Genomic DNA, 15,375 nt, shown 5'->3' with positions numbered 1-15,375 from the left:
AGAACCTGGGCTTTGAACTTATTTATTTATTTATTTTTTGAGATGGAGTCTCGCTCTGTCATCCAGGCTGGAGTGCAGCGGCATGAGCTTGACTCACTGCAACCTCTGCCTCCCAAGTTCAGGCGATTCTCATGTCTCAGCCTCCTGAATAGCTGGGATTACAGGCACCTACCACCACACCCGGCTAATTGTTGTATTTTTAGTAGAGACAGGGTTTCGCCATGTTGGCCAGGCTGATCTCGAACTCCTGACCTCAAGTTATCCACCCACCTCAACCTTCCAAAGTGCTGGGATTACAGGCATGAGCCACCGTGCCCAGCCTGAACTTGACTTTGGTTCTCAACATGTATACTAACCATAGGAAGATTTCTTACCTTTTTGTTTCTTTGTTTTTGAGACAGGGTCTGGCTCTGTCACCCAGGCTGGAGTACATTGGCGCGATCATGGTTCACCGCATCCTCCACTGCCTGGGCTCAAGTGATCTTCTCACGTCAGCCTCCAGAGTAGCTGGGACTACAGGCATGTGCCACCATGCCCAGCTGATTTTTGTATTTTTTGTAGAGACTGGGTTTTGCCTGGGCTGGTCTTGAGCTCCTGGGCTCAAGCAATCCACCCATCTCGGCCTTCCCAAGTGTTGGGATTACAGATGTGAGTCACTGCACCAAGCCACATTTCTTAACTTTCTTGAAGTTAAATTTCTTCATCTAAAAGTAGGGCTAATTTACTTTTCCCAGTAATCTGAGTTTATAAAAATAAATAAATAGTAAAACCAGGGCTAATAGTAGCAATCTTGCAGGGTTGTCATGAGGTATATTAGTGGAAGTACATCTAACTCTCAGGTCTTAATGGTTTATTTCCTGTTCATGGAACGATCCTATATGGGGCTGGCAGCTCTCCTCCAGGGATGATTCAGGAACCTGACTGCTTCCTCCTTGCACCTCTGCCATGTTGGAGTTTTTCATGTCCAGTCATGTGGACAGGAAAGAGCATGGGAAACTCATACCTGCTCTTAACTGCCTTGGACTAGAAGTAACCCGTCCTTTTTCACTTTATTTATTTATTTATTTTTGAGACAGGGTCTTGCTCTGTCACCCAGGCTGGAGTGCAGTGGTACAATCATGGCTCACTGCTGTAGCCTTGACTTCTTGGGCTCAAGTTGTTCTCCTTCCTCAGCTTCCTGAGTAGCTGCGACAGACTACAGGTGCAAACCACCATGTCTGGCTAATTTTTTAGATTTTCTGTAGAGATTGGGTCTCACTATGTTGCCTAGGCTGGTCCCAAATTCCTAGGCTCAAATGATCCTCCCGTCTCAGCCTCCCAAAGTGCTGGGATTATAGATGTGAACCACTGCATTCAGCCATTTTCACTTTTTTACTGGGTGAAAACTCAATTACAATATTCCCACCTAACTACTGAGTACCCACCATAAGCTAAATAAGTGGTAGTCACTATTGCTAATATTGGGGGTGCAGGTGGTGAAGCAATCATTTTTCTATTTTGGCGATATCTAAAAGTTAGACCTGTGTTTTGAGATCTTGTATCTATTTCAGGCAATTGAACGATGCTGGAAGAAATGTTTTTAAAGAGAATGTTTATCTCCAGAAAGCTCTGGCATATCACCTGAAGGAAACTGACGCTCTACAAAAAAACTCCCAGAAGTTGCAAGAGAGTCATACTTCACTTTTAAATCAAAAGGTTCCCTCTCATTTAGACTTGGTGTCCTTCTTTTCTTTATTTACGGATTGGGTTGGTAAATACCAAAAATTGTGTATAATAATGATATATAAGGACAATGAGACCATTTTCATCTGTCTGGATGATGCACTTTTTTTTATCTGAAAAGGTTAAATACTTAATCTTATAATGCTTATAAGAAGCATTAGACTCAACTTTATAAAGAATATATCAGGAACATAAATATGACCCTTATCCTCTGCTACCTTAGAATATTCATTTTTCTTTGCTTAGAGTTGGTCCCTAAATCACTTAGGAATACATTTAGCTGTGAGTAACAGTCCTGACATCAGTGGCATCACCACACAAGGGTTTATTCTTTCACCTAAAGGAGGCCTGGAGGTAAGCAATCCACGGCAGGAATGGTAGTGCCACAAAGTTAATAGACACTCAGGTTCCTTAACTCTGCTCCGCAACACTTGACTTACATCCTCAAACTCACCTCACAGCCCGGCGGGGGGGCTGCTGGAGCTCTAACCGTTCCTTTAAATAGCAGGAAGGAAGAAAAAAGAAAAAAGTGTGCTTCTCCTTTAAGAGGTCTTTCTGAAAGTCCTACACACATTTCTATTTACATATCATTGACTAGAAAATGGTTATGCTGAACTTCAAGGCAGACTGGGAATTTTCAGCTGGACTTAACTGCCTTTCTGAATGAAGTTGGGGTTTTATTACTAAAGAGGAAAGGGAAAGGGAAAATAGATATTGGGATAGGCAACAAGGAGATGCCATAGTTTCCAATATAGTTATTAATGTTTTACTGTATAGTTTTATATATATATATATAGAGAGAGAGAGAGAGAGAGAGAGAGACGGAGTCTCACTCTCACCCAGGCTAGAATGCAGTGGCATGATCTTGGCTCACTGCAACCTCTACCTCCTGGGTTCAAGTGATTCTCCTGACTCAGCCTCCTGAATAGCTGGGACGACAGGCATGCACTACCATGGCCAGCTAATTTTTGTATCTTTTAGTAGAGATAGGGTTTTGCTATGTTGGCCAGGCTGATCTCGAACTCCTGACCTCAGGTGATCCACCCACCCTGGCCTCCCAAAGCTCCAGGATTACAGGCATGAGCTACCATGCTCAGCCCTTCATTCTTTTTTATGGCTGCAAGAAAGTTTCTTAATTAGCACAATTCACAATTAGTAGATTGCCTTCCCAAGTCCAGACAAGGACCCTAGGATGTTTGTTACTCTCTACATACAATACCAAAATATCACCTCAGCTTGGCATAAAACTCAAATCTCATGAAGTAATGGAAATTAGTGAGGAACTTCCTAAGTTCTGGAATGATTAAAAAAAAAAAAAACAACAACGGCCGGGCGCAGTGGCTCATGCCTGTTATCCCAGCTGAGGCAGGCGGATCGCCTGAGGTCAGGAATTCTAACCATCCTGGCAAACATGGTGAAACCCTGTCTCTACTAAAAATGCAAAAATTAGCTGGGCGTGGTGATGGGCACCTGTAATCCCAGCTACTCAGGAGCCTGAGGTAGGAGACTTGCTTGAACTCAGGAGATGGAGGTTGCAGTGAGCTGAGATCGTGCCACTGCCCTCCAGCCTGGGCAACAGAGCAAGACTCCATCTCAAAAGAAAAAAAAATCACCTCTCTCATCTTTCTGTTTTTAGGAGATCAATGATCTGTTGGTTAAGGAAAAGATTATGCAACTTGTCCAGCAGAGATCACAAATCCAAACGCTTCAGAAGAAGGTAGTAAACTTGGAGACTGCTCTGAGTTACATGACCAAAGAGTTTGAGAGTGAAGTTTTAAAACTGCAGCAACAGGCAATGATAGAGAACCAAGCAGGTCAGGTAGAAATTGACAAGCTGCAGCACCTTCTTCAGATGAAGGACAGGGAAATGAATCGTGTGAAGAAGCTGGCCAAGAACATACTGGATGAGAGAACAGAAGTGGAAAGATTCTTTTTAGATGCTCTACACCAAGTGAAGCAACAGATCCTAATTAGCAGGAAGCATTATAAGCAGATAGCACAAGCTGCTTTCAATTTAAAAATGAGAGCAGCATGTGCAGGAAGAACAGAGTATCCCAAAATCAGAACATTTGATGGCAGAGAGCACAGCACCAATAGTGTGAATCAGGATCTTCTGGAGGCCGAAAAATGGTACTAGCAATATTTTATTATCTTTTTTTTGCTGCTGTTTTTGTGTCTTTTACAGAAAGAGGAAGTCTGAAAAGTTTAGTTTTATAATATTCAAGTATTGAATAGATTTCTCAGGTTACTTGGAACAGGAACTGACTTATTCGTCTTTGTAATCTCTAGGCTTAGCATAGCATGCGGGGCTTTGGATGTATTCTTAGTACATTCCCCTCTGTCTCATGATAGAAGTCTTGTTAAGGAGACTATTTGTCCCATAGGTTTTTTTTTTTATATAAGATATATAAGGTCATTGTGTATCTTTTCACTTGTTCCTTTGTTTCCCATAAATTGGACATTTGTTATAAAAGCCTGATTAGATTCAAGTTAAGCTTTTTTTTTTTTAAAGGCAGGGTCTCACTATGTTGCCCAGACTGGTATTGAACTCCTGGCCTCAAGTGATCCTCCTGCCTCAGCCTCTCAAAGTGGTGGAATTACAGGCGTGAGCCACTGCACCAATCCAGGTTAAACATTTTTGATACGCATACTTTCAGAAATATTTTGTACTGTTTACTATCCTGAGATGAAATTCATAGGTAATAATATCTATCCAACCATATAATTAAAAAAAAAATCAATATAACAGTTATTTGTAGGCCAGGCATGTGGCTCACGCCTGTAATCCCACACTTTGGGAGGCCAAGTCGGATGGATCACTTAAGGCCAGGAGTTCAAGACCAGCCTGGCCAACATGGTGAAACCCTGTCCCACTAAAAATACAAAAATTAGGCTGGGCATGGTGGCTCACGCCTGTAATCCCAGCACTTTGGGAGGCTGAGGAGGGTGGATCACCTGAGGTCAGGAGTTCGAGACCAGCCTGGCCAACATGGTGAAACCCTGTCTCTACTAAAAATACAAAATTAGCTGGGCGTGGTGGCACATGCCTGTAATCCTAGCTACTTGGGAAGCTGAGGCAGGAGAATCGTTTGAATCCAGGAGGTGGAGGTTGCAATGAGTCAAGATCGCACCATTGCACTCCAGCCTGGGTGACAAGAGCAAAACACTGTCTCAAAAAACAAAACAAAACAAAAAACAAAAATTAGCTAGGCGTGGTGGTAGGGGCCTGTAGTCCCAGCTACTCAGTAGGCACAAGAATTTCTTGAACCCAGGAGGCAGAGGTTGCAGTGAGCCAAGATCACGTCACTGCACTCCAGCCTGGGCAACAGAATGAGACCCTGTTTCAAAAAACAAACAAACAAAAAACCAAACAATTATTTGTAACAATTCTTTGTTATAGAGAACTGTCCCATGATTTGGAGGACAATCAGTAGTGCCTCCATCATTGTATTAACTAAAAGTCCCCCAAAATTTTCCAAAATTTTAGAGATTTGCTGCCACTATGATAAAGGTAACAATGTTTGAGACAGTTGCAGACTATATATTACATAATGATTAACTTTGTTTCCTGTTAGCATTTTTGTTTCTTAGAGCAGTCTCCTCCCTGTAAACCATGGACTAAATTATAGTCCATTTTGAGGGTTATTCTGAAAGAAAATTATTTTATATTCCAATGCAATTAGATTCTTCAAAGGCCCTAACTCAAGAAACTTAAAAGGACTGCAGCCTGGAACTCCTGGGCTCAAGTGATCCTCCTGCCTCGGCCTCACAAAATGCTGGGGTTACAGGCACGAGCCATCATGCCCAGCCTAACATCTTCCAAATGCGTTTTTTGCTTTAAATTATTTTTAAAGGACTAATTTTATAGGTTGTTTTGAATTATATGGCTGTTGAGAAGGTTGGACATGCTCAGTAGTCTCTGATAGATAAGATTCTTCTTCAAAATGCTTAAACTATAATTTACTTCTTGTCATATTCAGAAATCTGTAATACTACTACTGTTACCAAGAGATTTGCTGTAATTTCTCTCTTTTATTTAATACATCAAGTAAGTTGAGTCCCTACCATATGTAAGGCAGTTTTCTTTATATCCTTTTGTTTACGGAATAGTAAGTGTTATACATTTTCAGAGGAAGTTAAATGATTTGTCTACATTGTTACTGCAGTAACTGGACTCTTCCTATTCTGTGTTCTATGTGACATTTTTGCTACTGACCACCTTAACACTTTAGCCTTAGTGTCCTATTGCCTCTATCAGCAAGGCAGAAATGGTGGTTACGATATTACATAGGGCCGGGCACAGTGGCTCACGCCTGTAATCCCAGCACTTTGGGAGGTCGAGACAGGTGGATCAAGAGGTCAGGAGTTCAAGACCAGCCTGGCCAAGTTGCTGAAACCCCATCTCTACTAAAAATACAAAAATTAGCCGGGCGTGATGGCACACACCTGTAATCCCAGCTACTCAGGAGGCTGAGGCAGGAGAATCACTTGAACCTGGGTGGCAGAGGTTGCAGTGAGCCAAGATCGTGCCACTGCACTCCAGCCTGGGTGACAGAGCAAGACTCCATCTCAAAAAAAAAAAAAAATTATCTCATTTATTTAAATGGTAGATTGGAAAAGGACAGTTGGAGTATATGGTAATCAGCTGGGTGTGGTGGCTCATGCCTGTAATTCCAGCACTTTGGGAGGTTGAGGCAAGAGGATCATTTGAGTCCAGTAGTTAAAGACCAGCCTGGGCAACACAGTGAGACCCCACCTCTACAAAAAACAAAACAAAAAGTAACCTGGCATGATGGTGTGCATCTGTAGTCCCATCTACTTGGGAGGCTGAGGTGGGAGGATTGCTTGAGCCCAGGAGTTCGAGGCTGCAGTGAGCCATGGCTGCAGTGAGCCATGATGACGCCACTGCACTCCAGCCTGGCAACAGAGTGAGACCTAGTCTCAAAAAAAAATAATAATAATAAATTAAATAAATTTAAAAATAATGAAGTATATGGTAATCATAAGACAAAAACCTATACTTTTTAATTTGATTAATTAATTAATTTATTTATTTTTTTGAGATGGAATCTCACTCTGTCGCCAGGCTGGAGTGCAGTGGCGATCTTGGTTCACTACAACCTCTGACTTCCGGGTTCAAGTGATTCTCCTGTCTCAGCCTCCCAAGTAGCTGGGATTACAGGTGCGTGCCGCCACGCCCGGCTAATTTTTGTATTTTTAGTAGAGATGGGGTTTCACCATGTCAGCCAGGAAGGTCTTGATCTCCTGACCTCGTGATCTGCCCGCCTCGGCCTCCCAAAGTGCTGGGGTTACAGGCATGAGCCACTGCACCCAGCTGACTTTTTTATTTTTTTGAGACAGGGTCTCACTCTATTGCCCAGGCTGGAGTGCAGTGGCATCATCATGGCTCACTGCAGCCTTGACTGTGCTCAAGCAATCCTCCCACCTCTGCCCCCCAAGTAGCTAGGACTACAAGCATATGCCACCGTGCCAGGATAATTTAAAAATTATTTTTATAGAGAAAAGGGTTTCACTACATTGCCCAGGCTGGTCTTAAACTCTTGCCCTCAAGCTATTCTCCCACCTTGGCCTCCCAAACCTCCAGGATTACAGGTGTGAGCCACTGTACCTGGCCAAAACCTAAACTTTTTTTTTTTTTTTTTTTTTTTGAGAGAGTCTCACTCTGTCGCCCAGGCTGGAGTGCAGTGATGTGATCTTGGCACACTGCAGCCAAAAATCTAAACTTTTTTTATTTAAAAAATTTTAAAATAATTTTCTCTCTCTCGTTTGTTGTTGTTGTTGTTTAAATGGAGATGAGGTCTTGCTGTGTTGCTTGTGTTGCCCAGGGTGGTCTTGAACTCCTGGCCTCAACCAAGATCCTTCCATCTTGGTCTCCCAAAGTGCTGGGATTACAGGCATGAGCCACCACACCTGGCCTCAAAACCTAAACTTAAAAGAAAACAAAAACAGTTGAGTCCAAAAAAAAAAAAAAAAAAAAGGGAAGGAAAAATAAATAAATAAATAAACTAGCCCAATTTACCTATATGCAAATTTTTTTATTATTATTATTTATTTATTTTTTGGGGGGGATGGAGTCTTGCTCTGTCACCAGGCTGGAGTGCAGTGGCGCAATCTCTACTCACTGTAAGCTCCACCTCCCAGGTTGACGCCATTCTTCTGCCTCAGCCTCCCGAGTAGCTGGGACTACAGGCGCCCGCCACCACGCCCGGCTAATTTTTTTTGTATTTTTAGTAGAGACGGGGTTTCACCGTGTTAGCCAGGATGGTCTCGATCTCCTGACCTCATGATCCGCCCGCCTCAGCCTCCCAGAGGGCTGGGATTACAGATGTGAGCCACCACGCCTGGCCGCAAAAATATTTTGTAGAATACCAGTACTCTACATGTTAGCTTTTATTATTATTATTATTATTATTATTATTATTATTATTTTGAGATGGAGTCTCGCTCTGTTGCCAGGCTGCAGTGCAGTGGTGCGATCTCGGCTCACTGCAACCTCTGCCTCTCGGGTTCAAGCAATTCTGCTGCCTCAGCCTCCCGAGTAGCTGGGACTACAGGCGCCCGCCACCACACCCAGCTAATTTTTGTATTTTTAGTAGAGACCAAACAACTTTTTTTTTCTTGTTCCCTTTGTCTGTGTGTATTTTATTTCACCATGTTGGCCAGGATGGTCTCGATCTCTTGACCTCATGATCCGCCCACTTCAGCCTCCTAAAGTGCTGGGATTACAGGCGTGAGCCACGGCGCCAGGCCTCATGTTAGCTTTTATAAATAGAAAGTAAACTATGAATCTTCTGGGAAAGTTATCATATAGATAGTCTGGAAAGCTTACCTGCAGCTTTGTTTGAAGGTAAGAAAATAGACTACATAAGTTATGCATTATTTTTTAAATTTTGTTTAAATTTTGTTACACTGTTTTCACAGGAAAATATTTAATACAAAAAGAAATGTTAATGGAAAAACACATCAGTAATTTCACCAAACAACTTTTTTTTTTTTTTTTTGAGACAGATTCTCACTCTGTCGCCCAGGCTAGAGTGCAATGATGCCATCTCGGCTCACTGCAACCTCCGCCTCCCGGGTTTAAGCGATTCTCCTGCCTTAGCCTCTTGAGTAGCTGGGACTACAGGTGCGTGCCACCACGTCTGGCTAATTTTCTTTTCTTTTTCTGAGACGGAGTCTTCACTCTGTTGCCCAGGCTGGAGTGCAATGGCACGATCTTGGCTCACTGCAAGCTCTGCCTCCGGGGTTCACACCATTCTCCTGCCTCAGCCTCCCGAGTAGCTGGGACTACAGGCTCCCGCCACCACGCCCAGCTAATTTTTTTGTATTTTTTAGTAGAGACAGAGTTTCACCATGTTAGCCAGGGTGGTCTGGATGTCCTGACCTCGTGATCTGCCTGCCTCAGCCTCCCAAAGTGCTGGGATTACAGGTGTGAGCCACTGAGCCCAGCCTAATTTTCATATTTTTAGTAGAGACAGGGTTTCACCGTGTTAGCCAGGATGGTCTCAATCTCCTGACCTCATGAACCGCCCACCTCGGCCTCCCAAAGTACTGGGATTACAGGTGTGAGCCACCGCGCCCAGCCTAAACTTTTTTTTTCTTGTTCCCTTTGTCTGTGTGTGTCTCTAAATAAATAATGTTACATTACAGTTATTATTTTTTTTTTTTCTGAGTCAGAGTCTCACTGTGTTGCAAAGGCTGGAGTGCAGTGGCACGATCTCAGCTCAATGCAACCTCCACCTCCCAGGTTCAAGTGATTCTCCTGCCTCAGCCTCCTGAGTAGCTGGAATTACAGGCGCCCACCACCATGCCCAGCTAATTTTTGTATTTTTAGTAGAGACGGGGTTTCACCATGTTGATCAGGCTGATCTCAAACTCCTAACCTTGTGATCCTCCCGCCTCAGCCTCCCAAAGTGCTGGGATTACAGGTGTGAGCCACCGCACCCAGGCTCTTTTTTTTTTTTTTGAGAAGAAGTCTTGCTTTGTCACCCAGTCTGGAGTGCAGTGGAGTGATCTCGGCTCACTGCAACCTCCCATCTCCCAAGTTCAAGCGATTCTCCTGCCTCGGCTTCCTGAGTAGCTGGGATTAGAGGCGCCTGCCACCATGCCCAGCTAATTTTTGTATATTTAGTAGAGACGGCATTTCACCATGTTGGCCAGGCTGGTCTCGAACTCCTAACCTCATGTGATCTGCCCGCCTTGGCCTCCCAAAGTGTTGGGTAAGCCACCGTCCCCAGCCTCCTTAGAGTTTTCTATTTTGCTTATTTCCTTAATGTCTGAGCACAAATATTTTTTCATGTTGTTAAAGTTTTTGTCATTTTCATCTTTATGATATGTAACATTTTGGAATGGCTAGTATATTGTTGTCCTTATCAACTTTATGATTTTGTGATGGACAGTTTGCTTTGTAGTTTTCTTTTTTTTCTTTCTTCTTTTTTTTTTTTTTTTGAGACGGAGTTTCGCTCTTTTCTCCCAGGCTGGAGCGCAGCGGTGCGATCTCAGTTTACTAAAACCTCCGCCTCCTGGGTTCAAGCGATTCTCCTGCCTTAGCCTCCCGAGTAGCTGGGATTACAGACACCTGCTACCATGCCCGGTTAATTTTTGTATTTTTAGTAGAGATGGGTTTTCATCACATTGTCCAGGCTGGTCTTGAACTCCTGACCTCAGATGATCCACCCGCCTTGGCCTCCCAAAGTGCTGGGATTACAGGCGTGAGCCACTGCGCCTGGCCTGTAGTTGTTTCATAATATTCAATTATGGTATGGAACTTTTTTATGTTTACCCATTATATATTTTTTAAAAAGAAGAGAAGCCTATTTGACCACATTTTTCCTTTTCGCATTTTTTTCCTTTGAAATTCTTTAGGACACATATTGAAGGAAATGTGGATATTGGAGATTTGACCTGGGAGCAGAAGGAAAAAGTATTACGATTGCTCTTTGCAAAAATGAATGGCTGTCCTTCTAGGTAACTCCCTATTTCTGCAGTGAAATACCAAGTTGTTATCAAATCTAGAAACCACTTAGGAACAATAAACTTATTTTTCTTACTTAGAACTAAAGGGACAGGAAAGGACCAGAAAATATAAAAAGGCCCTACTGCTTAACTACTGCAGCTCCCAGAGACAAAGAATGGGAGATTAATGAATAAGCATGAAAATGAAAGATGAGTTGGAATTAAAGGGGGAGGGGAAAGATTCATCTTAGAGGTTTAAGGTAGTCCTTATTAAGAAGTTACAATATTGCTCAGCTGAATGAGTGGCAACTGAAGAGAAACATAACAATATTAAGATTTTATTGGTTTACAAAGATAAGTAAGTTTTTTTTTTTTTTTGGAGATGGGGTCTCACTCTGTCACCCAGGCCAGAGTGCAGTGGCACAATCACAGCTCACTGTAACCTCCACTTCCCAGGCGCAAGTGATCCTCCCACCTCAGCCTACCGAGTAGCTGGGACTACAGGCATGTGCCACAACGCCCAGCTAATTTTTTTTACTTTTTTTTTAGTTTTTTTTTTTGAGAAGGAGTCTCATTCTGTTGCCCAGGCTGGAGAGCAGTGGTGCAATCTCGACTCACTGCAACCTCTGCCTCCTGGTTCAAGTGATTCTCGTGCCTTGGCCTCCTGAGTAGCTAGGATTACAGTCACCACCACCATGCCCGGCTAATTTTTGTATTTTTTTGTAGAGATGGAGTTTTACCATGTTATCCAGGCTGGTCTCGAACTCCTGACCTGAGGTGACCTGCCCGCCTCAGCCTCCTAAAGTGCTGAGATTACAGGCATGAGCCACTGTGCCCGGCCCTAATTTTGTATTTTTAGTAAAGACAGGGTTTCACCATGTTGGCCAGGCTGGTCGCAAACTCCTGACCTCAGGTGATCCACTCACCTCGGCTTCCCAAAGTGCTGGGATTACAGGCATGAGCCACTGCCCCTGGCCAGTTGTACGTTTTAAAATAAAAGAGTGTAATTGGATTGTAACACAAGGGATAAATACTTGAAGCGATGGATACTTCATTCTCTATGATTTGATTATTTCACATTGCATGCCTGTATCAAAACATCTCACATACCCCACAAATACATATACCTACTATCACCCACAAAAATAAAAAATAAAAAATAATTAAAATACAAAAAGAAAATATGAAGGCATGAGGAGATACCGCCTCATTCATTATTGTTGTTGACTTTTACCCACTACAGGAAATACAACCAGAGTTCTAGGCCTCCAGTTCCAGACTATGTTGTTTCTGACAGTGGGGAAACAAAGGAATTTGGGTAAGAGCTCTCTTGCTAAAGTAATAAACATGAGCCCAACACGATGGTTCTTGTGGGCATCTTGAATGTGCTAATTGAAAGTAATATGACAAGTCTGTTATTCTAAACCAGGTTTCGTGTGTGTAGAGTTGTTGACGGTTCTGTTATTTTGTCATTATTGCAGGGATGAAAGTAAGCTTCAAGATAAAATCTTCATCACTCAGCAAATTCCAATATCAGACTCTTCTGGTAAAGTGGTGCTACCCACTATTCCAAAAGGACCTCAAGAGTCTGACACAGTAAGGAGTCTGTATCTAATCAAACAATACATATTGTTGTCACCCTTCCCCATGTCGTTTCTTGCTAAATCACAGTTATTTTCTCTACAAGTTAAGAGACTTCAGGGATCAGTGGAATGAGTAATAAATAGCATTAGTAGATTACACAAATTTTTAAAGCAATATCCATACAAATGCATATTATACTAATGCAAATGCAAATGTGTGCCTCTTTTTGTGTGGAAATCTATAGGTTGCCTTTTGAAGTAAGCAGCCTAGCCAAAATGTGTACTATCTTTTACGTAAGATTAAACCTAGTGACCTTGTGATTCTTGGCTTTCCATCACAGGTGGGAAGTCAGAGTCATTACAACCTAGAGGACAAAGTCTTATAAGGAAATATGAAATGATTTTTTTAAGCCAAGTTTTTCTCTTTAAGAGTTTTTAATTTATAATTTGTTATTCATAATCAATTAGTACAATGTAGAATCTGAGAAATTTCAAATGAAGCCACATGAGAACAAAAAGAAAAGAAACTACTGACTTTTTAGCTGCAATCACATGAATATAACTGATGAGTTTTTTTCATCTAAGAAATAAGAAACTCTGAGCAGCAAATAGTTGACCAAATGAGTTGTTTCCAATTAGAGCAGCACAATTCTGATTAGTGTGTTTTTTTAGAAGTGATTTCCCTTAAATATAAGGAAAATGTTAGGAGTCTCTGTGACTACATTTAATTCCACTTAGAATATAGACAATAATGACCTTTTATTTAACCCAGCCTATAGTTGTTGGATTGGATTAAATTTCACTGCCAGGGCCAGGTGCGGTAGTTCATGCCTGTAATCCCAGCACTTTGGGAGGCTGAGGTGGGCAGATCATTAGGTCAGGAGATTGAGACCATCCTGGCTAACATGGTGAAACCCTGTCTCTACTAAAAGTACAAAAAATTATCCGGGCGTGGGGGCATGTACCTGTAATCCCAGTTACTCGGGAGACTGAGGCAGGAGAATTACTTGAACCCAGGAGGTGGAGGTTGCAGTGAGCCGAGATCGTGTCGCTGCACTCCACCCTGGGCAACAGAGCGAGACTCCATCTCAAAACAAAACAAAACAACAAAAAAAATCACTACCAGTTGCCAGCTGTGATAAGAGCTAAAACAAGGGGCACTGTAGTCTCAAATTATAAATTTCTATTGCCTCATATTTAGGAAAGCACAAAAAAGAAAAAGGCCCAGTAGGATCATAAGTGTATTTTACAAAAGTTCCAGTCACCTTAAGTGATTGAAGGTTTTGACATTTTATCCAGCCAGGTGGTAGTAATAAGCCTCAAATCCACAGGGTACACAACATTTTCAAGGTCTTTTTTTTTTTTTATCATCCTTAATTCATGAATAAACCCCATAATGTAGGTTAGTTAGTACTATCAAAGTGACTAGTAAGGACGCAGGAAAATAAAAAGAGGATTCAATTGGGATGGTACTGCAAAAAGAATCCATTCTGCTCAGCACATGAATTTCTGTTCTGACCTTAAGTTTAGATATATCAAAGAAACAAAAAGCATAAAGGCAGCTGGGGGTGGTGGCTCACACCTGTAATCCCAGCACTTTGGGAGGCCAAGGCAGGCGGATCACCTGAGGTCGGGAGTTCGAGACCAGCCTGACCAACATGGAGAAACCCCATCTCTATTAAAAATACAAAATTAGCCAGGCATGGTGGCGTATGCCTGAAATCCCAGCTACTCAGGAGACTGAGGCAGGAGAATTGCTTGAACCCGGGAGGCAGAGGTTGCAGTGAGCCGAGATCACACCATTGCACTCCAGCCTGGGCAACAAGAGCGAAACTCTGTCTCAAAAAAAAAAAAAAAAAAAAAGCGTAAAGGCAGTTGAACTAATGGCAGAAGAAGACTGTCAAAGCATTTTTTTTTTTTTAACCACTTTATGTCATGAAAAGCTTCAAAATTTCTTAGGCCCGGTCCGTTGCTCTACATGAAGAATTCTTCATTAAAAAAAATCACTAATTAGAAATACAGGCAAGAGAAAAGAATATATAAAATTTGGCAAGTAATAGCAGGTTAGATTTGCTTAAGGCAGGTGTCTTACCCATTTTCATGGTTGGAACACTCCTTGATTTCTGGACCTAAAATAACTTTTGAAATAATTTTCTAAGAAAATTATTTGCATCTGGCCGGGTGTGGTGGCTCATGCCTGTAATCCCAGCACTTTGGGAGGCCGAGGCAGGCGGATCACCTGAGGTCGGGAGTTCAAGACTAGCCTGACCAACATGGAGAAACCCCGTCTCTACTAAAACTACAAAATTAGCTGGGTGTGGTGGCGCATGCCTGTAATCCCAGCTACTAGGGGTGCTGAGGCAGGAGAATCGCTTGAACCTGGGAGGTGGAGGTTGTGGTGAGCTGAGATCGCGCCATTGCACTCCAGCCTGGGCAACAAGAGCAAAACTCCATCTCAAAAAAAAGAAAAAAGAAAATTATTTGCATCTGAATTAATGGCTAAAGCATTAATTAATGATTGCTGAAGAGAACCCTGAAACTTAGTACTTGGCACATATAACAAAAAGTTGATTTATCCATTGCTTACTGAGGTATCTTTGAGAAGTGATCTTAAGAAGCAGGAGCAGTGACAATGATAGAATTAATAGTGGTCATGAATTACTAGGAAACAAAGTGGCATTGAGCAGAAAAGAAAGAAGCTGTTGCCACAACTTTGGGATATATAAAAATGGATTATATCTTGTGTATTGTGGGATAAAAGAGGGGCTAAAGAAAACTTTGCAGGAGGTCTCTCCCAGTGGCATTTAGCGCTATGTTTGAGGATCAACCAAAAGCGGTGAGTTATTTCTGTCCTGTTTCCCCATCTAAGAGTTCTTCTTGCAATTATTGGAACATCTTCTTTAAAAAAATTTTTTTCCCTTTTCTTTTTTTACTTTTTCCATTTTTTTAAATAGATACGGGGTTTCGCCATGTTCTTCAACTCCTGGCCTCAAGCAATCTGCCCACCATGGCCTCCCAAAATGATGGAATTACAGACGTGAGCCACCACGCCTGGCCGGAACATTTTCTTTACATACACTGGCTTTTCTCCCCT

At 42.3% G+C, this 15,375-nt stretch overlaps 1 protein-coding gene across 4 annotated transcripts in view; it reads left to right on the top strand.

Moving 5' to 3' along the window:
- Positions 1 to 15,375, top strand: part of BBOF1 (basal body orientation factor 1) — a 52,090-nt gene that overhangs the window by 30,309 nt on the left and 6,406 nt on the right. For 2 of the 4 annotated variants that reach the window (XM_058429329.1, XM_058429327.1), the window contains exons 7-12: positions 1,551 to 1,695; positions 3,359 to 3,852; positions 10,609 to 10,710; positions 11,942 to 12,016; positions 12,180 to 12,294; positions 15,236 to 15,339. In XM_058429329.1, the coding sequence (XP_058285312.1) occupies positions 1,551 to 1,695; positions 3,359 to 3,852; positions 10,609 to 10,710; positions 11,942 to 12,016; positions 12,180 to 12,294; positions 15,236 to 15,322 (1,018 nt within the window). In that variant the 3' untranslated portion in view covers positions 15,323 to 15,339. Of the gene's footprint in view, positions 1 to 1,550; positions 1,696 to 3,358; positions 3,853 to 4,234; positions 4,347 to 10,608; positions 10,711 to 11,941; positions 12,017 to 12,179; positions 12,295 to 15,235; positions 15,340 to 15,375 lie in introns of those variants that run through there. The other 2 variants (XM_032180261.2, XM_058429328.1) reach the window with 2 other exon arrangements.

The sequence above is a fragment of the Hylobates moloch genome, unplaced genomic scaffold (assembly GCF_009828535.3).
Source record: "Hylobates moloch isolate HMO894 unplaced genomic scaffold, HMol_V3 SCAFFOLD_16, whole genome shotgun sequence".
NCBI lineage: Eukaryota > Metazoa > Chordata > Mammalia > Primates > Hylobatidae > Hylobates > Hylobates moloch.
Note: the sequence above shows the minus strand (reverse complement) of the source record. Positions and strands in the feature narration are given on the sequence as shown.